We start from the raw sequence: 27,211 nt of genomic DNA, 5'->3' as shown, positions 1-27,211 counted from the left end.
GGTTTCTTAAATAAACAATTATTAATTTATTTATCAGTCAGTTAGAATAAGCATTCTTCAGAAGGGAGCAATATGATAATAACACAAATACACTTCAATACTGTACACTCTTAATTTTCTAAATCAGTAAAGCCCCTTTTGGGATGGCCCACAGACACAACCTACACCCTCAGGTGACTTCAATAGCTAGGATGCTGGGGACATTAATATCTTACTGTTGGCATTTAGAATACTGTTAAATTTAGTAAAAGGAAAAGGTTATTTAGAACAACAAGAGACCACAAATATTCTTAAGCATGCAGATACTTTCGGATCCCCCGCCCAAAATGAGTCATTCAGTACAATAGGCTAAGCCAAAATCAATGGGCAAAAGTCTTCTATTGGATGAAGCACTTCTGGTAGGTAAGTAGAAAAGTCTTTGCACAATGTTTGAGAAGTCTTTGAAGAAAAGAAGAATCAAATGTAGGGCCACATGCCGATTAGAATTGTAAGTAGTAGAAGATGCAAGCAACTCTACAGTAAGAGGTAAGTTCTCTCAGACTTTATAGTACCTTTACAATGAAGAAAAGTGCAGCAGATGACTTCTGTTCCTCTACAGCTCTGCAGATCTCTCTGTTCCCGGGCCTCAGTTGTGGGCACAAGAGGGAGGACTTCTGGAGATTGCAAATGGACGGTCACTGCGCGCAACCGACAATCTTCAAATCAGTGGCTTTTCAGTGTTTCAGCTCCTTGCAACTACCGCGAATGGCAACACCGTGGTTCCAGGCTGTCGAGATGGACTTTCCTTTCTTCTGGGGTCCCGCACTCTGTTCAGGGGGCTCAGGCTTGGTCAGGCCTTCCTGGGAGTCCGGAAGATCTTCCTGAAGCTCTAGGCCAGCTTAAAAGCAACGCACACAATCTGGTGTTCCTCTCCCTGGCTATAAGGTTTCCAGCAGCAACTGTAGAAATTCAACCAGCTCCGAGATGGTTGTCCAGGTGGCTTACTTTGGAGTTAATTGGTCCCACCAACTCAAAGGGTCCTTGCAGGGGCTTCTCTGCAGATACGAATTTGGAGTTTCAGCACAGCAGCAGGGCTTCACCGGGCAAACCAACGATCCAAGAGTTGCAGGAAGCGTCCTCTTCAAGTTCTTCTTCGGTTCCTTCGTCCAGTGGTCGACTGCCTTCTCAGCCAAAAGCCTCGCCTTTTATTCAGTTCTCTCCCATTCGTTCCAGCCTTGCTGTCAGTCACCCAGCAGGGTGTCTGTCCTTGCTGGACAGTCAGCCGGCCAATCACCACAGAGTGCATTTGGGTCTCCTATGAGACTAAGCACAGGGAGTTTCGGGCACCTCCTTCACTTTCTGCCTCCCGCAGACGCAGCGCCGACGGATCGAAACCTGGGTCATGCGCCTCCAGACCGGAGGACAAAGAAAATTGAGCCTGATCCTGTTGCAGAATGTCCACCAGGAGCAACAGCCCAAGCTGGTACCAGACTGCCACAGATCCCTCGTAGGCAACAAACCACCATCCTTTTCCAGCTGATCAGTCGACAGCAATTGCGGCCCACTGACAGCCACGGCCGTAGTCGGAGACGACAGAAGTGAGGACTGGCCCACAACCGTCGGCGACGGAACCTCCATCGAAAACCTTGTTGTTGGTACTAAGGCGTCCACAGGCCTAGCCTTCTCCGGCGAAGCGGACTGATTTGATGAAGCCCTGGAACAGTGTTTCGACGAATCCCTGCTGGAAGAGGACCTATGGTGGTCCTTAGACGATTGAGTGCTTCGAGAAGGAGGACTGCCACGCCCTCGACTTCTCGCTCTCCGTCAATGCAGACTTATGCCCAGACTTCTCGGCCCTAGTACTCGACACCTTGGACATGTCCGCCAATTTGGATAGCAAAGAGCCACTCTCCCCTTTATAACGATGCAACCTGGATTCAGAGCAGCCGTCACCTTTCCCCACGCCTGAAGCTGGCACCTCCCTGTGCTGCTTCTTGGCAGGGGTTTCTGCGGACACCGACCTTCGCTGCGTAGAGGCCTTCTCCGCCAGAGCCGAAGAACTGCTTCCTCGGGACTAAACCTCCGAACCCGGGTAAGTGCCCTCGTTGAGCCAACAAATCAGCCGGCGGTTGCAGTCTTTAAGCGTTTTCTGCAAAAATCCACGACAGATCTCACAGGCAGCCGCAAAATGGTTGGGGTATAGACAATACAGGCAATCTGCATGGCTGTTCCCCTCGAAGACCTTATTTAGGCCGCAGGTTGCACAAGGCCTAAATAGCGATTTCTTCTGGGCAACAGATGACATTATGGCCAAAGTACGAAAAGCATGTGTAGAACATGAAGAGAAACACGAGGTGACGCCAACAGTTTGGAGACGGTTGAAATCTGAAGGGAAGCCGTGGGGGCGTGACTATTCATACCATACGTCCTTATTGGTGTAGCCTAAAGCACCCAAAAAGTTGTCGATAGGACACTAAAGTGGAAAACGCTAGGTTAAAGTTACAGAGGATTCCCAGCCTGACGGCGGGCAATATTCACAGCATGTGAATCTATGAAAGATCCACTGCTGGAGAAGAACTAGTTATTTACCAACTGGTAACATTCTTTCAACTGGATGTTCCTCCAACATATTCCACATCTTTGACATGTAATGTCCACAGCTGTGCTGCTTCGGATATCTTTTGGCAGAGGGCGTCCTGCGTCGATGGCGCCGGGTCGATGCCCCTCGAATCCCTCCATTGAGGGCGACGTCACTGGATATTATAAATAGGACGCATGGCGCCCGTAGCCTCAGTTTCTCCCATAACGTGTGACATGCTCGTACACAATACCTGCTTGACTGCACATAGCCTTGAGGGAACGCAAGCTGCAATAGCATAGGAAATTCTTCAGAGGGGCAGGCTGGAAGGGCGATGTGGAATACGTTGGAGGACCATCCAGTTGAAAGAACATTACAGTTGGTAAGTAACTTGTTCTTTGAATGGATTGTGTCCTCCAACGTATTCCACACTTTTGACAGACTCCCAAAGCAGTATCAGTGAATGGAAAAGGGAGAAGAATTTCAAATACCCAATCAGATGGCAGAATAAAGCACCGCTTTACCAAAGGCCATATCCTGACCATGTAGTGTATCTATGGATGTGTGGATGGAAGACCACGTCGCTGCATTACAAATATTCTTAATAGGAACTCCCCGCTGTAGGGCTGCGGATGTAGCCACACCCCTAGTCAAGTGAGCTCGCAACCCCTCAGGAGGGTACTTGCCCGCCAATCTGTAACATTCAGTAATGGCGAGGATAATCCACCTGGACAAGGTCTGTTTGGTAACAGCCTTGCCCAATTGGTGTCCGGTGAACCCACACAAAAAGTTGGTTGTCCACTCTGACCCTGCACATCCTAGAAATATAAAAGCTCAAAGCACACCTAGGGTCCAAGGTATGGTGTCGCTCCTCTTCCTTTCCAGGAGGGGGAGGATAGAAAGCAGGAAGTACCACTTTCTGTCTCAGATGAAACTCAGCCACTACCTTAGGTAGAATGGATGGACGTACCCTCAGTACAAACCTATCCTTGTGGAACACAGTAAAGCAAGCAGATGTAACTGCAACCAAGAGAACAGTCTTGAAAGACAACAGTCTCAAAGAACAAGAGTGCACAGGTTTAAATGAAGCATCCATCTGGAATTTCAAGACTTAATTCAAAACTCAAACTGGCATCTGAAAAGGTGACGGCGGGAACACATTCGTGAGCCCTTTTAGAAATTGGGAATCTTAAAATAAGAACATTCCTCAGACGAGCGCTTGAAAATAGACAGCGCCGCCAGGTAACCGCTAATGGTACCCACTTGAAGACCCCTGTGGGTCAAAGAAAGCAAGAAAGTAAGAACCATCGGAATGGAACACTGAAAAGGATCAACATTGTTTCCTCTGCACCAGTCGCAAAACTTGTCGCAAAACTGCCAATGGTACAGGGATTTGGTCGCCAGCCGCCTGGCCGAGACCAACACGTCATCCGGGAGGTCCCAATCCTTATATCTCACTGTTTCAGAAACCAAGCGTGAAGGTTGAGAGTCTTGACCTCTGGATAGAGAGCCGGACTCCACTCGCGTGAGAGAAGGTCCTCTCGGTGGGAAAGCCGGCGTGGAGGACAGATGGACATTTCTAGAAGGTACGGGTATCACACTCTCCTGGCCCAATCTGGATCAAGTGGGACCCGAATCTCTGCAACCTCCTTAGCACCTGAGGAATGACGGGACTGGAGAACACACATATAGAAGTGGGAATTACCAATCCACAACGAACGTGCCCCTAAGGCTCCTCTCGGAGGAAATTACCTTGAGCAAAATCTCTTGCACTTCCGGTTGGCACCGGTCGCGAACAGATCCACTTGAGTGGGTTACCCAAAGGAAGAAGATCTCATGACGGACTTCCTGAGTCAACTCCCACTCGTAGGAGACCGTGCTCCGCCTGCTCAGAGCGTCCGCCGCCGCATTCTCCTCTCCGGCCAGATGAACTGCCGAGAGTGATATTCCTTGCTGTATCACCCAGAACCAGAGATGCATCACCTCTCTGCACAGCTCGAGCGACCCTACGCCCCATTATTTGTTGAAGTAATGCATGGCCGCTGTGATGTCCATGATCAGGACACTCTTCCCCCGCACAGACGTCAGAAAAGCCTTCAGGGGTTGCCTGATGGCCATCAGCTCCAAAAGGTTTATGTGGAGTTTGGACTCCGACAGAGACCAACGACCGCTGGATGTCAGCTCGTTGGCGTGAGCTCCCCATCCTGTGAGGGAAGCGTCCGTCACCACAGTCACCTCCTGCTAGGGTTGCCAAAAAGGCTCCCCCTTCATCAGATTCCCTTCGTTGGCCCACCACAGAAGATCCTGTGAGACCGAGAGTGGAATCTGAATGGGATCTGACATCTTGCCTGAGAATTGCGACCATTGCCTCTTGAGAGCCCATTGAAGGGATCTCATTCTCATTCTGGCCTCTGGCACCAGAGAAATGCAGGATGCCATGAGGCAGAGCAACCTTAAGAATTCGAAAGCCAGAAGACTCTGGGCATGTTGACCATCTGTACAATGTGATGAGCACTCACCTTGGGAGGCAAGCACTTTCAACGACGTGTCCAACACAGCCCGATGTACTGGAGCTGCTGGGAAGGAATCATATGGAACTTCTTGAAATTGAGGGAGAAGCCCAGCTTGTCAATCGAGCGGCAGGTGAGGCTGAAATGATCCAAAGCTTGTTTGGGAAAATACACCCGGAACAGCCAGTCGTCCAGGTAGGGTTAGACGTGAACCCCCCCCCCCCTCCGGAGATATGCTGCCACCAACACCATTAGCTTGGTGAAGATCCTCAGGGTGGAGGTCAATCCGAATGGCAGAACCCGAAACAAAGTACGAGTTGCCAGGCGCAAACCTCAGGTATTTTCTGTGCTTTGGATGGATGGGCACATGAAAATAAGCATCCTGTAGGTCCAGACACCAGGCCCTTCAACTTCAGGATTGGTTGAAGGACCTGAGAAAGAGTGACCATCTTGAACTTGTCCTTCCTGAGGAACTTGCTCAAGCGACGTAAATCCAAGATGAGTCTCAGTCCTCTGTCTTTCTTGAGAATCAAAATATATGGGGAATACCATCCCTTGTTCCGCTCCGCCGCAGGCACTAGTTCTATGGCGACTTCATCCAGCACGGTCAAGATTTCTTGCACAAGGAGCCGATCCGGAAACTTCAAAGAGAGATTCCCCGGTGGATTGTTGTGAGGCCGCTTTAGGAAGGGAAAGCACTAGCCGTGGGCTATTGTTTCCAGAACCCACGCATCTGAAGTAATGGCTCGCCATTCTTCTAGATGCTGAGACAGCCTGCCCCCAACCGGTGAACAATGGGACCTGGCCTCATAGCTGTTTTGGAGCGGCTGCGGCAGCACCTGAAGGTAAAGAGGCAGCTGCCTGAGCGGCTTTGACACCTCTTCCCCTTCCACCACGGGTACTTTTACGGTAGCCCTTTGATTAGTGACTCCTTTCGCTCTACCAAAAGATGAGCAGTAACGAAAGGAACCCGCCCCTCCATTGCTGTCCCCTAGGTCGAAAAGGCGGAGGTTGACGCACAGCAGCGCCCAAAGACTTAGCAGCTGCTTTTGAGGTCTGCAACCTCTCAAGGCTCTCGTCAGCCTTGCTGCCAAACAAATGCCAACCATCAAAGGGCATGTTGAGAAGACGGACTTGCACATCTGGAGCAAAACCCGACTTATGCAGGTTTGCGTGGTTGCGCATCACAGTGCTCGCAGCCATGGACCGGCTAATACTATCAGTCGTGCCCAACCCAGACTGAAGGAATTCACACATGGCATCCTTGCCGTCCTGCACAAGAGCAAGGAACCTATCCCTTTCTTCCCCCTCGGGAATATGCTCAGCCGCTAGAGAGAGACAATTCCAGTGTGTGAAAACCTTGCCAAGGCACAAGTGGAGTTGGCCGACTTCAGTGCCATATTCCCAGCTGAAAATACCTGGCGTGCCCAACCATAGAAGTGCTTGTCGTCCCTATCAGGAGGGATTGTAGGGTACGCCGCCTGCCCCGAGGTGGCCGCGGCCACCTGAACCACCAAACTCTCAGGAGTCGGGTGAGTTGATAGGTAGCCGGGGTCGCTACTGGATGGGCAGTATTTCTTATTTAACAACTTGTTGACCGCCGGAAGAGACACCGGGGTCTGCCAAGTAGCCGCCACCATGTTCTGTAATGCCAAATGAAAAGGCAACACTGGGTCAGTGGACGGACCCTGATCTAAAATATCAGTCAGGTCATCTTGATCGAATTCAACCTGAGGGCCGGACCACCATAGGTACTCCGTAACCCTCAACATCAACCACCTATAAGAGGATTCAGCATGAGCCCCAGGCTGTGGCCTAACAAACTCCATCTCTGGAGAAGTGTCAAGGCCACTGGCATCATGTAGAGACTGACGCAGATCTTCCAACTGACTGTCCTCAGAAAAGACCATGTCAGGAGCCTCAGGTGCTACACCAGGATTATCAAAGGGCTCCAACTCCACCTCAGACTGCTCCTCATCCTCATTAATGTCCTGCAGATAATGAAAGAACTCCTTACTAGGGACAGGAGTGGTCTTGGAACAAGAACACGCCTCACCGTCTTAGAGCCTTTCTCAGAGGATCCACAGTCCCAGGGGCTTCCAGTGGCAAATTCTGGCCATTTTGCCGCAATGGCGTCGATGTTCTCAGTGTCGACAAGGGAGCCAACGGCTCCGAGGGCCGGCCCGAAGGCAAAGCCATGACAGCCTCACTCGATGGACACAGCGCCGACGGAGTCGACGCCAACCTCAAGCCCTTTCAAGACTTCTGCGGTTTCATTGGGGACGAAGACTGCGATCTAGATCTGGCACGTCTCTGGCGATCCACCGGATCTTTGTCCGAACGGGCCCTTGATAGTTCCCGATGCTTATCGCGCCGACTGCCCGGGCCCGAGGGCGTGCAAGCATCGGAACGAGACTGTTCCCTGCCAGTTTCCATCAAAGGCGCAGACGGAACTGTGCCCTAGGATTGAAAAATCGCCAGTATTTGCTCCCCGAATGCCTACCATTCCAATGGAATAGAGGAATTAGAGGGCAAACCACTTTACTCGAGGAGCCATCACCCGACGAGGACGGCGAACGGTGACGCCGCTTCTGGGAGTGCCTCGACGAGGAGGAGTGGCGGGAACCACTCCAGGACCAAGAGCCCCTGGATTCTTTCCGACGGGTGAGAGTCACCCTCGAATCGTCGGTGGAAATACCCGTAGATTTTTTGGTTTTACGAGGTTTGGAAACCCGACCTACCTGCAACTTCCACTTACGCTCCGGCAAGGCCTTGGCAGTCAACGACTGCCACTTGGAGCAGTCGTCGGTATCATGACTTTCCCCCAGACAGCACAAGCGGATGCGATGCAGGTCCGTAATAGACATTTTAGACTCGCAGTCCCGGCATATCTTAAACCGAGACCGCGGAGTCGGAGGGGTAGAAGATGAAGACATTGTCTTTGAAGAAGATAACACGAGGCGCGACAAGTTCTCGAAGCAAACACGTTTGCATAAAAAAACTGAACTGAGGCTACGGGCGCTGTGTGTCCTATTTATAACATCCAGTGACGTCACCCTCGAGGGACATCGACCTAATGCCATTGACGCAGGACGCCCTCTGCCGAAAATGTTTTCAAGCAGCAAAGCTGTGGACATTACATGTCAAAGATGTGGAATACGTTGGAGGACACAATCCATTCGAAAGATTGCTTCACTTCCCCTGAAATTATTCTCCCTCTACCCCTCAATGCAAGGGCACACTTGCATGCTGTTGGAAATCCATTATACCTGCAGAGGAAAAGGGAAGCCCTCGTCTATCCATTTTTTTTAGATTACTCATCCATTAGTCAATCTTTGGAGGTTGGAAAGGTCCCATCTCCTCCATCACCCGTCATTTAACCAAAGGACCAATCTGAATGACAAAAAGAGTTTCAATTAATAATCTCTGCCACCTGTTTTGCCTGCATATGCCAATGCAGGCCAGCAATGGCCTAAAGAACAATTTAAGTACAGCCAGTACCGAGAACATGTTGTCCAAACAGTTCTGATAAAACATTTATAAGGCATACAAAAGGCATCCACTCTGAAGCATAATAAAAAGAGCACCCCAGACCTGTCGCTTGTCCTCTGGTGCTTTCAAGAAGAGGGCATTTATCAAGGCAATGGCGTACGTCTGAATCTCCTGGTTGGAGCTGCCGGGAAGTAAACAGAGTTAGTAAGTACACAGACAAATAATTCATCTGGAAAGGTACAGAAGAAAACAGTGAATAAACCATGAAGAGTGACAAGGAAACCTATTAAAGAGGGGCAGGGGCTACGAATAAACACACTGGAGCAAAGGGAAAGGACATGTGCCATACATTACTTACCATATTTCTGAAGATTTTAACTGCTTAGATTCACATGCTATGCATAGGCCGAAATCTAGTGGTAGGTGCAGAGTATTGCATTCTTGTTTGAGAGTTTTTCGAAAAAGGACGTCGACTGGGTGTGCTTGTAATACTATCCCTGTGCGACGTGTATTGCACCCATGATCCTTCACGTGTCAAGGTCCCTCCGATTGTTTTGTTTCTGACAAGAGGGAGCATGAAGTGATGCGTGAGCACAGAAGATAAGATGTAGGAAGTCTATGTACCTTGAACTACAAGAGAAGTGGAAGGGTGGGCACATGTCAATCTAAGCAGATACAAGCATCAGAAATATGATGACGCTAAGTAATGTATGCCTTCTGAGGCTTGTATATCTGCTTAGAATCGCATGCTTTGCAGAGACTAGCGAGCAGTACCAGGGGATGGTGATAGAATTTTAGAAGGTACAGCGGCAAAGAGATGTTTTAGCACCGCCCCACCTACCTGTGAATCACTCCTAAAATGTGTATCTAAGCAGACATGTTGTGTAAAGGTGTGAATAGAACTCCAGGTATCTGCTTTGCAAATGGCATCTAAAGGTACACTGATAATGAAAGCTATAGTAGCCCCTCTGCCTCCAGTAGAGTGTGCTCTGGGCATAAAGGGTAATGTTTTATTTGAAAGAGAATAACAAATTTGGATGTGTTTCACTATCCATTTGGAAATAGCCAACATTGGTACAGGATCCCCTTCTCTTCCAGTGGCTATGTAAACAAAGAACTGGTCAGTTTTCCGTAGTGGTTTAGTTTTATTTATGTAATACATTAAACCTCTTCTGACATCTAATGTATGTAGGCTTCTCGCTGCCGGATTTGTAGGGTTTTGGAAGAAAGCCAGAATTTCAAGACTGATTGACATGGAACTTGGAGATTAATTTAGGAGAGAAGAGTGGATATGTGCGTAAAGCCACTTTGTCCTTGTAAATGGTCAGAAAAGGATCTTGAACGGAGAGCGCCTGCAGTTCACTCACCCTCCTTATAGATGTAATGGCAATGAGAAAATCAGTCTTATAAGTGAGACTCTTAAGACTTGTTTTATGCATTGGCTCAAAAGGAAGGCCCATAAGTTTAGATAGGACTACATTCAAGTCCCCTCGGGGAGTTGGATTTGAAATTGGAGAATGTAATCATTTCACCCCTTCCATAAAGGCTTTAATGACAGTGACTTGGCACCAAGAGAATTTCTTCTGAGCAGTGGTGTACGCAGAAAGAGCAGCTAGATGCACACTTAGTGAATTAAAGACTAGCCCAGAATCCAAAAGGTAAAGTAGGTATAGAACAATGTGAGAGGGTGTGCAGTCAATAGGATTGATGCTGGGTGATCTAGACCAAATGACAAAACGTTTCCATTTATTCAAATAGCAGTGTCTAGTATTAAGTTTACATGCCTCCTTAAGAATGTCCATACATCTTAGAGGCAGATTTAAATGCCCAAAATCTATGAATTCAGGAGCCACGCTGTTAAGTACAGAGTTTGAAGACATTGATGCAGTGTTTATCCCTGATCTTGGGACAGTACGTTGAACGGGCATGGAAGTTTGACCGGAGGACAAAGAGATTCTCATTAGTTGTGAGAACCATGTCTGCCGGGCCCCTATTGGAGCTATCAGGATAGGGGTTGGGTTGGGGGCAAGGTGGAGGGGGGAGAAAGCGTAAGCAAATCTCCCTGACCAATTCATCCACAGGGCATTCCCCTTGGATTTTGTCTGGGGATACCTGGAGGCAAAGTCTGGGCATTGCACGTTCTCCAGCGTAGCGAAGATATCGATATGTGGACAACCCCATTCTGTGCAGACATTGTGTAAAATATTGGTGTGCAACTGCCATTCATGTTCTACAGGAAGTTGTATGTTTCTGCTGAGGACATCTGCTAGATGATTGTGTTCTGTGGGGACAGGAGGAACATGTTTTGTGTCTCAGTGCCCAGTTGCATATGTTCTGGGTTAGTCTGGACAGACCTGGAGATTGTGTCCTGGCCTGTTTGTTTATTTAAAACATGGTTATAGTGCTGTTTGTTCTGTAACTGGTCTTGAATGGCTTTCAGAGCTTTGAACACTGCTAGAAGCTTAAACAGGTTGATGTGCTTATTTGCTACTGTCTGAGTCCACATGCTGTGCGCTGTATGATGGAGATAATGTGCTCCCCACCCTGAGAGGGAAGCGTATGTGGTAAGAGTGGCCTTTATTGCTGGTGTGGTGAATGATTTCCCCTTGAGGTTTTCCCTTGACCACCAGTGCAGGGACATAACTAGAGACTGCAAGACAACCACGAGATCATCCCACTGACCGCTTGCCTGAGGCCATCGTCTTACGAGCCACTCTTGCATTGGACGCATGCAGGCATTAGGTAAATGTAGGAAGCCATCAATTCGAGCAGGCGCATTGCCTTGCATACTGTTATCTGACGGCCAGCTATATATTGTGGGATTTGGAATAGCATGTTTTGGACACGCTCTTTGGAGGGGAAGACGAGACTGTCTTCTGTCTGAATCAACGCTCCAAGAAATTGTTTTACTTGATTGGGCACAATACCTGATTTTTTTTCTCGTTGATTTAGAACCCTAACTGAACAGTAGGTTGATGGTATCTTGGGTGGTTTGAGACATGATTGAGGGATGTCTCTGGTTATTGGCCAGTCATCTAAATAAAAGATACACTGGAACGGATGGTATCAGGTAATATTATCCCCATATATATGGTCGCAGTAAATAATATCGCCGGGAAAAGGTTGCAGCGATATTATATGGGTGACCATATATATGGGGACAGGGGCAAAAAAAAAACATTTTAAAAAAAAAAATACGAAAAAAAAAAAGTTTGGGGGTTGCGGGGGTGTCCCCCTCATGTTCCATGCAATAATGTCGCCACAAAAAACGGCCATTTTTTGGCGATATTTTTGCATGGCGATATTTTTGTGGTGACATTATTACATGGAACCGAATGGATATTCTGCAAAGGTGGGCTGCCACCACTGCTAGAACCTTGAACACCTTCGCCGCTGAGGCTATGCCGAATGAAAGTACTTTGAACTGATAATGAGCATCCCCCACTTTGAACCTTAGGAACTTCCTGTGCGCTGGCAACATTGGAATATGCGAGTATGCATCTTTAATGTCCAGTGTTGCCATGTAATCCCCTTGTTTGAGAAGAGGGATTACCTCCTTCAGTGGAGGTGTCCTGAATTTTTGTGGCTCGACAATTGTTTGAAGGACGCAGATCTAACACAGGGCGCATGGTCAAGCCTTTATGGTTACAAGGAAGTACACTGAATAAATACCCTTGTTTACCTCCAGAAAGAGGATGGGTTCTATGGCTCCTTTCTGCAGTAATATCTCAGCCTCTACTTGCAGGATGTGTTGATGTTCTTGCGACATACTTCTGTTTGGGGGATGGTGTAAAACACCTGAAGATTCCTCACACAGTAGTCCCTGAGGATCTGTGATCCAGGTGGCCAGGACATGGCCATCGCTTTTGGATCCAGTTCCTGGGGGTGGATCAGTGCGGGAGGATCATCTGGGTAAGGGTATTCAGGGAGTGGGACACCGGATGGCGAGACGCGGTATCCCCTTCCCTGTAACACCTTTACCACATCCTACCAGGTACGATACTTAGGAACTCAACCCTGCCTCTCCTTTCACAACACAAACACTTTCTCATGGACAGCTCGCTATGAGAGAAAACTAACACCCAAGCCGTATACCTGACATGTTCCAATACAATGGGGACAGGTACGGTCAGGCAGTTACTGACCATCAGGCACACCTGACTTCCATTAAACTTCCCCACATGTATAAAAGGCAGAGCACGAGAGCACACTCTGAGCAAGGCAAAACACATGAGGAAGCAGTAGTTCCAAGATGGCAGTTTAATACGAGGAGAAAGACGGCGAAACAGAAGGGGATCGCTAGGAGGGAAGTGCCCTTGACCTTTTCAACAAGGAACCGCTACTTTCACGAAACCTCGAGAATAAAAAGCGCAACTCCAGGAAACCAGGCTGACGAATCCTGAATTGTGTGTCGTAGCTATCCAGGGCCCTCCTGCGTCTATAATCAATGTAGGGAGAATCGGCAGCTGCCGTTGTACTGTCCTTGGCTCCAGCAACAAAGCAGTGCAGGTGAAATCAACAGAGCCTTTAACTGTGGCCACATGTGCCTGTCTTACTGTTGATACCATGCCTTCCCTACAAATGGTAACAGGGTTTTAGTAATAATTTGATTGAGTATCCGTCTGCAAGGTCCACTGGTCTGATGTCATCTCCTCCCATGCGTAGGTGAATGATGATATTCAACCTCCTATAATGAAAATGCATGGGAGAGAACCTGGATGTGAAAGTCACTTGCTGGCAGGGGAGCCTCTAGAGACGGCACTCCTACCTCTACCCTTGGCTCGTCTAAAACCTCGCTGTTGTGAGGTTTGGTAGGTGGATTGTGTACCTTGGTTATGTACCAGGAAGAGAACCCTGATGAAAACCCTGAATGTGTGGGCATGGAGAAGGTTGGTTGGGAGCCGGATTGGAAAGGTACGAGTGGACGCCCAAGGAGTGCCTCCTGGGCACATACCCCAGACTGAGCAAAATCAAGCATACGGTGAAACTAATGGACATGGCGTGCATTCTAACAAAAAGAACGATAGCAATGGCCTGGAAATCCCCAGGAGGCCCCAGATACGAACCATGGAGCAGGGAAATGGAGAGATGGACCAGCGCTGAGACCAAAGCCTGGGAGGAGGGGAACAACCGGGGAGGCGAAGACGTGAGCGCAACACTGGAGTCCTGGAAGACCCTCCTGAAGGACATGATCTACATGACGGACTTTAAGCCCCCTTGAGCGCACCCCCAGCCACGAACTGTCGCCCTGAAGCAAACTTAACAGTCACATCCACAACAACCCTGACCCCGGGACTTTAAGAGACAACCGGATGGTGTCTGGAGCGAGGCCCGAAGCGGGACCGGCAGGTACCCACGCAGTGGGGGGAGGCGGGACGGTCAAAGTTATGGTTTGTTGTTTGTTTCTGGTTTCTTCTCTTTCTTTCCTCTTTTTTTTTTTTTTTCTCTTTTCCTTTTTTTTGTTGCTGTTCTGTAATGTTTATCGGGCGAACTCGTGACAAACCGGTGTTGTTATGCATCCATGTTTAACTGTTCTTTGACAATATAAATGCCAATGAAAACATTTAAAAATAAATGGAGAAGGTTGGTTACAAAAAGAGCAATGGTGTTGGAAACACAGCGTTGGACAAACAGCTAATTAGAAATTTGATTACGGGTTTTTAGTGTGTCATGTTGCTTTTTAGCTGTCGCCAAAGCCTCATCCACAGCATTGCCAAACAAGATAGATTCTTCATTGGGCTTGTTAATTAAGGTGGCCGGAGTTTTTGGTTTGAATCCAGAGTTGCGCAGCCAAGAGTGACTCTTTAATAAAGTTCCCTGTGCAAGGACTCCAACTGTTGTCTCTGCAGAATCCAGGGTATTCTTCGAAATATTGTGGGTAACTTATCTACCCTCTTTTTTTCACTTTGATTTTTATTGAACATATTTCATTAGGCAATACAATGTGTTCCAAACAGCAGCAAGAAAAACAAGCCCTTTTATCCCCACCCCTCCCTCCCACAACTCTCCCCACTCACATGAGCTAACATGACCGGCTGTCCAGTGGGTCCTTAAGACTAGTAATAGAGTCCAAAACATCAGTTTGATCTGGTGCTGTAAGTTCCATATATCATGCCTGTGTACTACACGTGCCTCCTTAGACTCGGGATGTCTCGGGAGGATAGCTCAGGGGCAACATGCTCGCCTTGGAAGCAAGACGACACGGAGCGACACAGGTTTGATCCCTGGGTCCGCGCTTAGAAACCTCTAGGCATTAAGCGCGTTATAAATAACCTATCATATCCAGTGGCTACACAAAAACCTGAACCTACCATTCGGCTTGAGACCCTCACATCTTTGAACAAAACAGCGCCCACTCGCTCAAAAAACTTTCCATGTTATCATTTGTAATCGTTGTCAACTTCTCATACATAAAGATATCCCACAGTTTAGTTAACCATTCCTTATTGGATGGGGCGGTTTTGCTTTTCCATTTTGGGCCAATGCTACCCTTCCGGCCCTCAGCATGGCTCCACAATTTTTGGGAATCTGGTGGTTTTGGAATCGGGGGGCGGAATACCCAACAAGATTTCGAGGGGGCATAAAGGAGAAACATCAACGAGGTCCTTGATCCAACTCAAGACTTCCGCCGAGTAAACCTGTACAGACGGGCACTCCCACCACATATGGTGCCAGGTTCCTCAGTGTCCACACTCCCTTGGGCAGAATGGGGAGGAGCCCACAAACATTTTGGAGAGCCTCACTGGGGGGAGGTGCCAAAAGTGAAGGATTTTGAAGTTGTGTTCCATCGCTGACGTGTACAGGGAGCCAGCGAGCATTAACTTATTAACTTATGTCCCCCAGGTTTCGTCCGTTATTTCTGCCCCAACCTTTGCTTCCAAGCATCGTCTAAAATCCTGCCTCCCCTCTAAGTCAGCCGTAACCAATACTCTATAAATTCTCAACAGAGCTCCCCTCCTTGTAGTAGCTTCACAGAGAATGTTCTGGAAGGGCCTAAGGGCTCAGGAAGTATCAACATACCACGTGGGGTCTGTCAAGATACCTTTTAGGCACAGGTATTCAATGAGCAACTCTCTCAAAACCCATGTCTGACCGCTGCTGCATGTTGCGGAAGCCCTTGCTACCCAGGTCCAGTGGGGCACCACTCAGGGGTGAAGGCCAGGAAGACAGACTAGAGTTTGCGTTATTACATTTCCCAGAGCACAGCCAGAGTGGTGCGACTTCGAATGTGGGGCGGATGCTCCTTGACATGTGTCCATAGGAGGTCTCTGACTTTTTTTAGGATGGGTATGTATGTCGTATGTATGTCTTCAATGAATGTCCAGTAAGTAAAAAGGTCATCCCTCAGATGCTCCAACATTACCCTTAGCTGGACTGCCTGGTAATATAGTCTGAAGTCAGGGAGGCCAAAGCCCCCAAAATCTCTAGGTAGAGTCAAAGTAGCATATTTAATTCTAGTCCTCTTCCAATTCCATATGAACTGATGCACCATAGCCTGTTATTTCACAAAGAATCCCCCTGGAAGGGGTGAGGGGAGAGCCGTTGACAAATAGGCGAGGACATTAATTTTCAAAGATACCATTTGGCCAAACCAGGAGAGAGTGAGGGGACCCCAGCACAAAAGATCTGATCTTATTCTTTCTAATATAGGAATATAATTGGCCTCTACTAATTTTGTCAAATCTCTAGGGAGGAGAATACCCAAGTACGGGGAGGACGTGTTCTCAACTATCATACCACCTACTACCTTCCACCTTCCTACCTCTGGTTTCCCCGTCATCTTCCCCCATAGGCATTAACATTAACATTTATTTTTCAAGCCCGAAAACCTGCCAAATAATTATATCTGGTTTAGGAGTTCTGGAAGCGATGTCAAAGGATTAGTCAGATAGAGAATATCATCAGCAAACAAGGATAGCTTAAAGTCTACCTCCCCACATTGAATTCCCGTAATCCCCTGGTTTAATCTAATGGCAATAGCTAGGGATTTCATAACCAAAGCGTACAGCAACGGGGGAAATGGGACAGCCCTGCCTTGTCCCTCTAGTGAGATGCAGGAGGGAGGAGACAACGCCATTGACATTCACTTTTACTGTGGGACATAAAGCGTTGCTATCCACCGCCTAAAGTTAACACCAAGCCCCATTCTCTACAAATCTTTACCCATGTACTGCCACTCAAGACAGTCAGAGGCCTTTACGGAGTCTATGGATATCAGGATTGATCCCAGCCCCCTACGTCCGGATTTGTGCATTAAGTTTATGGTCTTCCTTATGTTATCTGCTCCCTGCCAACCCGAGATAAATCCCACCTGATCCCCATGCACCAGTGATGTCATCTGACGAGCTAATCTGTTGCCCAACAGTTTTGCCAGTATTTTAACATCCGTGTTCAGCAGGGAAATAGGTAGTAAGACTGACAAGGCCGGGTCTTTTCCCTCCTTGGGTATCACTACAATTAGGGCCGCTAGTATGGACTGTGGGAGGAAGTCCGCCTCCAGGGCACAATTGAACAGTTTGGCCATGAACGGCGCAAGGGTGGAACTAAATTTCTTGTAGAAGGACACAGTAAAACCATTTTCCCAGGGAGTGGTCCCCCTTTTCATACCACTAATCGTATCTATCATCTTCTGGGCAGTAATAAGCGCTTCCAGGGGTTCAGCCTTTTCTGGCAGGAGACACAGAATCAGGAGAGAGTCAAGAAAACTGTCAACCTCAGTTCCATCTCCATCATATTCTGAGGTGTAAAGTGTCTAGTTAAACACTCGAAACTCCTCCGCTATCTGCGGATTCCCGAGAAGCCTCCCACCCTTGATTGAACTGATCGTGTCCACCCTCTGGCTATTCCTCAGCGCCCTCAACTTCCATGCCAGTATTTTGTCTGCCTTCTCCCCTTTCTCCATATATTTTTGTTTCAGGAAGGATAGTTTTCTTTCCGTTTGGCTGACCAAGAGAGCTTTCAGTTTGGCTGTGTGCTCTTGAGTTCAACCCATTTCCCTAGGAACATTTGGGTTTTCAGTTTACCTACGGCTGAATAGCTTCAATTTTCTAAGGGCCTTCTCCTCACGAGCCCTTTCCCTTTTTCTCCTTGACCCCATTCCTATTAGAACTCCCCTTATTGTGGCCTTGAATGCCTCCGAGACCCCGGCCATCCCCACCTCCCAGTTGTCATTAATTTCAAACAACTCTCTGATCGCCATGAAGAGTGTGTGGGCCAACACTTGGTCTCGCAGCAGCAGGTCGTTGCAAGACCACCTAGTATTGTGCTGGTCCCTCAGGGGCACCCCAATTTGGACCCTCACCAGATCATTATCTGACCACGGGATTATCTCAACAGCAAATTCGCTCACTAGTTCCAACAGGGGGAAATCTACCAAGATATAATCTATCCTCGAGAAAGTATCATGTACCTTTGAGTAATATGTAAATAAAGAGTCCCGACCCTGTCCCCTTGTGTGGGTGTCTGACAATCCCAGTTCCATGTTAACCTTCCATAAGCAAGCGGAGGACCGCTGCTGTGCCAAGGTTTCGTAAGTAGGGACCCTCTCTCTTTCCGTCACTCTTGGGGTGTAGAACCATATTAAAGTCAACTCCTATAATTAAGGAGCCCTCGGCAAAGGTTTGAATTTTACTCTCAAGTGATTTCTAGTAGTGGTCTTGGGCTTCATTTGGATAGTAAATGGAGACCACCGTGAACATACAGCTCTTTATCTCCACCTTAACCATCAGAAAACGGCCCTCTGGGTCTTTGAGCTGTGCCTTCGTGGCAAACTGCAGCCTACTGGATACCAGGAGGGCGATTCCATTTTTTTGGTTGGGCCAGACGCATGATATACCCCCCCCCCGATTGACCTGGCTTTCAAGGCCAGTTTCCTTCCCCTTAGCCAGTGGGTCTCCTGTAGCAACATGAAGTGCAGTTTTAACCCATTTAATTCCCTTACCACTATGCATCTTTTATGAGGGGAATTCAAACCTCTTGCATTTAGTGGCCCCAATGCCAGCGTGCACCTTGCGTCAACCATTGGGGGATGGACAAATCTCATGTATCCCTCAGGTTTGGGGTCCTGGTGTACACTCCCCCCTGGTCTTGGTCTCTTACCTCTCTCTAATTGCGTGGGAACTCCCCACTGAACTAGACTGGATATTGGTAGCGTGCAACAGTTGAATCTTACATTAATTAACAATACCCCCAACTCACCCCCCAAGCGCCTGGATCACCTGCGACATTGATCTCGTCACTGGACCAGGCCACCACCTCCTACAACCCCCCCCCCAGGGCACGAGTAAAGAAATACCACCACTGAGCCCTCCCCCCAACTTAGCCCCACTTTCATAGAAAAGCCAGGAACCTCCCCACCCCCCACCCCCAAGGTGCAGGAAACCCAACAGCGCTTCCACTTAGGAGAGCTAAACAGCACATAGGGGCAGTTCCCCACCGACAGGGACACGCACCAGGGTGAAGAGAAACAGAGTTAGAAAAAAAAGGAAAAAAAAGGAAAAAGGGAAACAGCAGAACAGCATGACCCTCGGCCCATCTCTCGGTCAACTTTGTTTGATCCACCGTATCAGATCCAGAGCTATTTCTTCTGACCTTTCCAAGAAGCGTGTTGAAACAGTTCCTCTGTGCACTCTCAAGAGGTCAGCCTCGGCAGTCATTGAGTGGTGGGGAAGCCGGATTCAGTTTCTTAAACTTCCTGTGGCTATGGACTCGAGGTCTGTCCACAAACCCATTTGCCTTCTGGGATTCCGTCAGCTCTCCCCTTCGGAGCTCGGGCATTGACCAGAGTCGTTTCCCCCAAGAGTTCCTGTGTCACCCTCTGGATATCATCCTCTGTGACGAGGTTGAATTTGTATCCCTCATGTTCAAAGGGAAAAGGGGAATTCCCACCTATAACAAACTCCTTTAGCATATAGCTATTTTGTTAGGGGTCCGCACATCCTCCTCCTTGTCAGGGTGAACGCTAAAAGATCCTGGTAAATCATAATGTGCAAATTTCCCCACTCTATCAGGCCCCTCTTCCTCGCCAGCTCCAAGATCTTTGACTTCTCAGAGAAGTAGTGGAACCTTGCAAGAACAGACCTTGGCCCCCAGATCTCGCTCCCGCTCTATGGGCTCCGTCGATGTTCGGTTCATTGGTGTGTACCTCGTCGAAGAGCTTACTGACCACTGCGTTGATGGCTTTCGTGATGTCACTTTGAGTTTCACCTTCGCCCTCCGGGAAGCCAGAGAACCTCAGATTATTGCGGTGCTCTCGATTTTCAAAATCGTCCACCTTGAGGGAGCACTTTTCCTCTCTCCTCTCCAACTCCGAGAGCCGCATGTCGATTTTGGTTTCAAAAAGGTCTACCGAGATTCGGTTGCCTTCAAAATCTTGTATTCGGTCGTCCATACAGTCCACTTTTTTGCCCAGGCCATCCAACCGCTTGCCAATGTCAGCCCGAAAGCCCCCGATTTCTTCCAATAGGGCCGCCATGCTTTTACTCACTGATTGAGTCGGTTGGTGATGTGGCAGGTAGGTTTGCTTGCACCGGGGCGAAACTCTAGTCGTGGCGGAATTTTTGGAGAGAGTCAATCCAACTCATGGGTGGTTACAGGGTGGGCAAAATTCCCGACTGGCAACTGGTGCACTATGGCGGGAGATCTCTGAAGGATGGGTGGGTGAGGGGGGCGGGGATCTCCAGTTCCTCCCAATGTTCCTCACAGCTGGACTGGATCAGTTGGGTGCTCTTGTCTACCCCCTCACTGGCCCCCTGGGGTATGGGACACCAGAAGGTTACACACAGAGGGTGCGCTCGGCAAAGAAGACGGCTCGAGGGGAAGGGGGGGTTAGCCAGTTACAAGCACTGTAGTAGGGCGGAAGCACAAACAGGGGCAGACCCTCTCTCCAAACTCTCCTCATGGGGGCGGGTAGGCGGTGGGTCGAAGAGTACAATGAGGTAGCCGGCCGTCCTCCCCTATAACCAGGCAACTTAGACAAGATGACAAGCAGTGGGTACACTAGGCTCACCACAGATTCCTGAGCCCACAAGGCATCTTGGGTCATCAGGGAACATGAGATAAGCCTGGGTTGGGGAGGCCTCTACGATTGCTTGGGTGCTAATCGTCCAGTTGACCATGCAGAGCAGTCCTCAAGAGAATCGGGGCCTCAGCACCAAGAGCTGGGCCGGTCTGCATTCATCTAAGGCTGGGGTAAGGGCCAGTCCTTCCCCACTGGGTCCTCGGGGGTTGGGTGGGCAGGCTCTCTTACCGTTAACTTTAATCAGAGACCGCTGACGCCCCCGGATGATCTTCACTGGTCCTTTACCACATGGGGGTGGGAAGGCTAGAAGACTGGCTACCCAACGTCGCTCTGCTGAGTCACTGGGCTGGAGATGAGTTGAGTGGGGTTCGCCTGGGCAGGTCACTCCCAGGCGGCATAGAAACGGGGCAAAAGGCCAGCCAGTATTGGACCTCCCCCGAAGTCAAGGGCAAGCCGTGCAGGACTCGAACTGTCGTCGGGAGGGCTTGGTGGCCGGAGCCCTACGAAATGGAGAAACTGCTCACACCAGCTGTACTGAAGGGAGGAGAGTCCCCCTGCGGGCCTTGTCTGGGGCTTGGGGCCTCCCTGTGCTCCCGAGGCTTAGGCAACTCTCTTCCCCGGACTCCCCCCTGTCGCTGCGTGGTATGGGGAGGAGGGACTCTCACTCTCCCCGGGGGTGCCCGATGTATCAGGGCCTAGCTTGCTCCGCCCCCCCCCGGGAGTCGAGTAAGCAGTTCCACTAACATCAGGGCCTCTGGTATGCATGGTGAGTAGGGAGAAGGGGCCCCCGCCGGCTAGAAGCGTCTAGTCATGTATGACACAGGGCAACACACCCGGGTGTCCCCCGCAATGGGCCAGCCTATTCGCCTTCTGTGTGGGCACAGGGAATAAGCATAGTGAAGCCTTGTTCCACCATGGTGGGAAATGCGCTGCCGCCCGGACTGGGGAGGACGATGCACACACTCCTCACATCAGTTCTGTAGCTCCTGGTATGGGGGAGCACCGTCTCCCTCACTCCTACAAAGAGCTCTGGAACGCGCTATTGCTGGGGGTCTGACCCGCACCTTCCTGCGGGGGAGCGTGGCCTGGCTCCCTATGTCGCAACCACAATGGCACTGCCCCGATTTCACGGGGCTCTCATGGTTTTCGCCTGGAACTGCCGGGCGGCTTGCCTATATTCTGAGCCCCGCCTCCTCTTCACAGCACCGTATCTCTGTCATTACATGGGCCACAGCCCCCGTTTTTTCACCTCCACACTGTGTCGTGGTCCAACTGGGCCAGGGGAGGCGGGGGGGGGATGGGGGGTCTTACAAGTTCTCTGAGGGCTATCAGGGGGGCTTAACTCTCTTTTACAGCCGCTAAAGAAGGGACAGACGCAGATGTGTTAGCACATCTCTGCGCCCCCTGGTGACCATCTACCTACTCTCTTTAATGATTTTAAGTAGTTGGGACTTGGTTGGCTCAGGAACGTCAGTCAAGTTATTTTGGAGCAACCCTTACTGAACATTGCTATAGCTTAGCTTGTCAACAGCACAGTATTATTGGCAATGTGTGCTGAGTAAGCGGCTGAAGCAGTGACCCTCTTGCCTAAAGCGTAAAGCTTTTTACATTCTTTGTCTGGAGTTGCCTCAGTATTGGAAAGTTGCACTCCAGCTCGCTTCCTAGTGGTAGTGACTACCAGCGAGTCAGGTGTTACATGACCCTGGATATTTAGAGAGGGTCAGTTGGAGCAGGTTTGAATATTGTCTCTACACGTGGATTAACTGCCCATGTGAGGGAAGGTGCAATGCTCTTTTTAATAGATTTTAAGAGGGGGGCTACTGGCCAACCACCTTTTTCTCTTTTAGGATGTGCTCCAAAAAGGCAGGACCAGAGATAGTTTCCTGAGTCTGTATCTGAAAATGCTCTGCTACCCTTTTCAGGAGATTATTAAAGAGGAGTTGATTGTCCAAGTAACTTGTTCTATGGGCTTCAGGAAGTGGAAATAAAATGTCAGCTGGATCTACAGATCTTTTACTCTCCAGGGACTTGGCTAAAGTATCAGTAATCACAACATATGTAGAGGGGGTAACTGATCGCGACATGGACCCTAGACTGCTGTGTAGGAGCCTGTTGTGTTGGTTTGGTGCGTTTTCCCCTAAGTTTGTGTTTGGACATACGTTTGAACAGCCATTTCGACAACTCCGAATCACCTATCGATGGGAGTTCATGGGCGGCAAATAGATTTCTATTGGTGTTTAAAGCCATCTAGCAAGCGCGGATGCGAATGCTCAGCTGGCTTCGAACGCAAGGGTTCAATTGCTTTCGAAGACACTTTTGAGGACAGTTTGGTTGCCGTTCAAGCTCCATTCGACGATCTCCTCAAAGGTTGGCTTGTGGTTGTGTGCTTTTGTCAGTGCACGTGTAGGACCTTTTCGCCAGCAGACTTCCCCATAGCAGAGCTTTCGGCACGCCTAGCGGGGCTGGCGACACGCACACAGGAGTCTACCGGCTCCTCAAGTAAGTCTTCAGCCTCTGAAACTGAGCAATAGCTGCCAAGGTCTTCCTCATCCGACTCAACAGCGCTGGTAGGGGAAATCAGATTCAGCCTGCATGGAGTAGGCCGTCCACCACGTTTTCAGCTAAAAAGGGCTTGCAGGAATAGCAACGCCGCTTGGCGTGATCACATGGAAGACAATTGTTACACACTCGGTGTGCATCTTTCCAGGGACATTTTTTATTGCAGGATGGACAGAATTTCAAAGGCTTATGTTCCACATTTTTGTATCATTTTAGCAGCAGCTAGACAAACATCAGTAGAGAAGAAAGCGGAACAAGGCATTCTATGAAAGGATGTAAATGTAGAGACCCGCGTTCTCCCTACTGCAAGGCTGGAGCCTGGTGAAGGCTGCTGCCGGCCGTCAAGGAAACTACTTTAGTCGAAGCTTCGGACGGTAGTCACTGGACGTAGGAAGATCGATCGTGGAGACGACTGTCGAAATAGAACTATATCAATATGAAATATTTTAAAATTTGCATTCAATTTCACTAGCAAGGCTACAAGCTCTACACATGCAATCAACCAGCATGGCAGGAAAACGGAATCGTAGGGACCTTGACACATGAAGGATGGGTGCAATACATGTCAACAGGGATAGTACTACAAGCACGCCCAGTCGACGTCTTTCTTAGAAACTCGAAAACAAGAATGTAATACTCTGCACCTACCACTAGATGTCAGCCTATGCACAGCATGTGATTCTAAGTAGATCTACAAGCCTCACATGTGTATATGTATATGGCCTACATTACTCACCGTAATCATATTTCTGATGCTTGTATCTGCTTAGATTTACATGCTATGCATAGGCTGACAACTAGTGGTAGTCGCAGAGTATTACATGGTTTCTTTTGGAAACTCAAAATGGAATGTCGACTGGGCATGTTAGTAATACTATCCCTAGTGTGGAGTCTATTGTACCCATGGTCTGTCATGCGTCGAGGTCCCTCAGACTGTTTGTGTCTGACATGAGGTTGCATGAAGTGTAGCGCGAGTACAGAGGAAATAAAGCAGAAAGAAGACAGAGCAAAACATCTATGCATCTTCGACTCCAGGAGGGGGGGCATGTGCATCTATGCAGATACAAAGCATCAGAAATACTATTATGGTGAGTAATGTATGCCTTTTGAGGCTTGTGGATTTGCTTAGATCACATGGCATGCATAGATTAGCGAGTTGCGTCTGGAGAAGGTGGTGGGTTGTGAGAAGGTACAGCGGCAAATAGATGTTTTAGTACCGCTTGTCCCACCTGTGAATCTGCTTTTGAATGTGTGTCAATGCAGTAATGCTGAAGAAAAGTATGCATCGAACTCCATGTAGCTGCTTTGCAAATGACGTCCAGCGGGACGTTTGCAATAAAGGTCAAGGATGCTCCTGTGCCCCTGGTAGAGGGAGCTCTTTGTGCGAAAGGCAGAGTTTTGTTTGATAGGGAGTAGCAGAGCTGTATGCATTTCAATATCACTCTGAAGATGGCATTTTACGAAACATGATCACCTTCCCTGCCAGGTGCTATGGAGACAAACAGTTGGTCTGTTTTTCTTAGCGGTTTTGTCTGGTTTACATAGTAAAGAACCACCCTCCTTACATCTAAGTATATGTAGGTTTTTCTCAGCTGAGTTTGAAGAGTTTTGAAAGAAAGCGGGTAGTTCAATGGACTAGTTAGCATGGAACTTGGAAAACCTAGGGTGTGTTCTTAGTACCAACTTGTGTTTATGGATAGCAAAGAAAGTCTTGCACTGACAAAGCTTGTTCACTGACTCTTCTTATGGAGGTGATGGCCACCATAAAAGCTGTTTTATATGTTAGGTGTTTAAAGCTGGATTTGTGCATAGGCTCAAAGGGAGGGCCTATGAGCTTTGCAAGTATCACATTGAGATTCCATCCTGGAGGTGGGTTTGAAATGGGGGGGAGGGGCGGGGTAAAGCCCGATTACTCCCTCCATGAACGCTTTAACAATAGGGACTTTGCACCAGGACACCTTGTTTTGAGAAGTGGTGTATGCAGGTGGAGTCGCTAGGTGAAACTTGATGGAGTTGAATACTAGGCCGGAGTCTAGTAAGTGGAGCATGTAATAAAGAATGTGTGATGTGGTACATTCGACCGGGTTTGCCTCTTTTGACTGGCACCATATTACAAATCTTTTCCATTTATTTAAGTAACAGTGTGTGGTGTTGGGTTTACGTGCCTTTGAGGATTTACATACACCTTTGAGGTAGTTTTTTTTTTTTAAATTCAATTTTTATTGATTTTTGGAAAACAACAGCATAGGTACGCAAATTACAAGATTTGGGCAATCGCCCTCAACAAATCAAACTATAAGCCATTTTTCCCTGCGTCTGTTCCCCCCTGCCCCCTCCCAGCCACCTCACACAGTATCTCGAGCGCTGCTGTCTACTTATAGAAATGATGCGGCATAGGGCGGCGTCAATCCGGGTTTTCTCCGCCAGTGGTCGACCGGCTTCCCAGGTTCCAAGGCCATTTGTGCCATGTTGGGGCTTGTTTTTGGGCCGGGCCAAGGACGCTTGAGGGTCTCAGGACGTGGCCTATGTATTGCCAAACACCTCTTGAAATTGCAGCCAGTCTGTCTCTATTTGGGTACTTGAACCATATAAAGCCGCAGTAAGTCTTTCCATAAGGAATATGTCTTTGGCAATCATCACCCATTCTTTCTTCGAGGGGAGGGCGGGCCTCTTCCACGTTCTAGCGCGGGCGGCTCTGGCTGCCAACAGTAGGGAGTGCGAGAGGTCCGATAATTTTTCCCAGTGGTCATCCTTATGCTGCAGGCCAAACAGTATCAATATCGGGTCCAGTGGGAGCACACCTTCTCCCGCCTCTTTCAGCCAGCTAAGGTCTTCGGCCCGGTAAGTTTGGACCTTCCCGCATGTCAACCACATGTGCCAATAGTTTGCCCTTTCCCCACACCCGTGCCAGCAAAGGGGATTACGTCTGGGAACATCCTAGAAAGTGTGATCGGGTCATACTGCCATCTGTGCAGGAGTTTGACAGCATGGGTTTTGTATTGGCAGGAGATCGAGGTCTTAAAGGATGTACTACAGAGTCGCCCCCAGATATCGTCTCCGATCCTACAACCCAAGTCTCTTTCCCATTTCCCCCTGAGGCTTTTGGTGGTTCCCTCCCGGGGGGTTGAAAGGGCAGAGTAAAGGAGTGAGATGAAGCCTATCATTTCTACATGGGTAAGTAAGATTTTTTCAACTGGGGTGAGTTTTCTTTGTAATTTGGGCTTTAGTTTTGGTTTCATTAGGATTCCCTTGAGTCTCAGGTAGAGGAGTGGGGAGAACCTACCTATTCCCCAGGATTCTTCAAGCTCCTGGATGCTTTTAAAGGACTCCTCCATGACCAACTGACCAACTCTGCATAGGCCCGCGTCAAACCAGGGCTGATAGTGTTCATGGCCTGGGATTTCCTCTAAAACTGGTGTGGACCAGATGTGACTCATGGGGGAGGGCCAAGTGGTCACCTTCTCACCGTGTCCCTTACCCTCCAACGCCTTCCACATTGTTACTAGTATTGGGTGATCCCTGATTCTCCTTGGCAGCTTTTTCATCGGGACCCATAACCACTCACCCACTGTGACCGGGCTCAGGAGGGAGTTCGAGAAAGACCCATTGTTTGTTGGGGTCCTCTCTGAGGTGGGGGGCCAGGGTTCTGAGCTGGGCTGCTCTGTGGTAAGTTTGTAAGTCTGGGAGGCCGACCCCCCCTCTATCCTTGGGGAGGGTGAGTGTTTCGTAACTATTCTGGGTCTCTGGCCTTGCCATATGAATCTCGTTATACATTTTTTGGCTTCTTTAAGAAGTGTGTCTGGGGCTTCCAAAGGGAGCATCTGGAAAACGTACAGGACCCTGGGGAGAAGGTTCATCTTTACAGCGTTTATCCTTCCCATCCACGAGATTTGCCCCTTACCCCATGTCTCCATATCTTTAAATAAGTTGTCAAACAGCGGGGAGTAATTTGCCTGGCTTAGATCTTCGTGGGGCCGGACGATGTTGATCCCCAGGTTTTTAATCCCTTTGGTATGAATTTGGAACCCCAGGGTGGACAGCTCCGTGAGGTCCCTGTCTGCGTCTGGGGCAAAG

General features: G+C 48.9%; 1 protein-coding gene across 5 annotated transcripts in view; it reads right to left on the bottom strand.

The window, feature by feature from the left end:
* The window catches only part of ELMO2 (engulfment and cell motility 2), a 1,054,165-nt gene that overhangs the window by 439,479 nt on the left and 587,475 nt on the right, over positions 1-27,211 (bottom strand). For all 5 annotated transcript variants that reach the window (XM_069651200.1, XM_069651203.1, XM_069651199.1 and 2 more), the window contains exon 9: positions 8,662-8,740. In XM_069651200.1, coding sequence (XP_069507301.1) covers positions 8,662-8,740 — 79 coding nt within the window. The remainder of the gene's footprint in view (positions 1-8,661; positions 8,741-27,211) is intronic.

This window comes from Ambystoma mexicanum, chromosome 3p (assembly GCF_040938575.1).
Source record: "Ambystoma mexicanum isolate Mex_15411 chromosome 3p, UKY_AmexF1_1, whole genome shotgun sequence".
Taxonomy (NCBI): domain Eukaryota; kingdom Metazoa; phylum Chordata; class Amphibia; order Caudata; family Ambystomatidae; genus Ambystoma; species Ambystoma mexicanum.
This window is presented reverse-complemented; position numbering and strand designations above follow the sequence as displayed.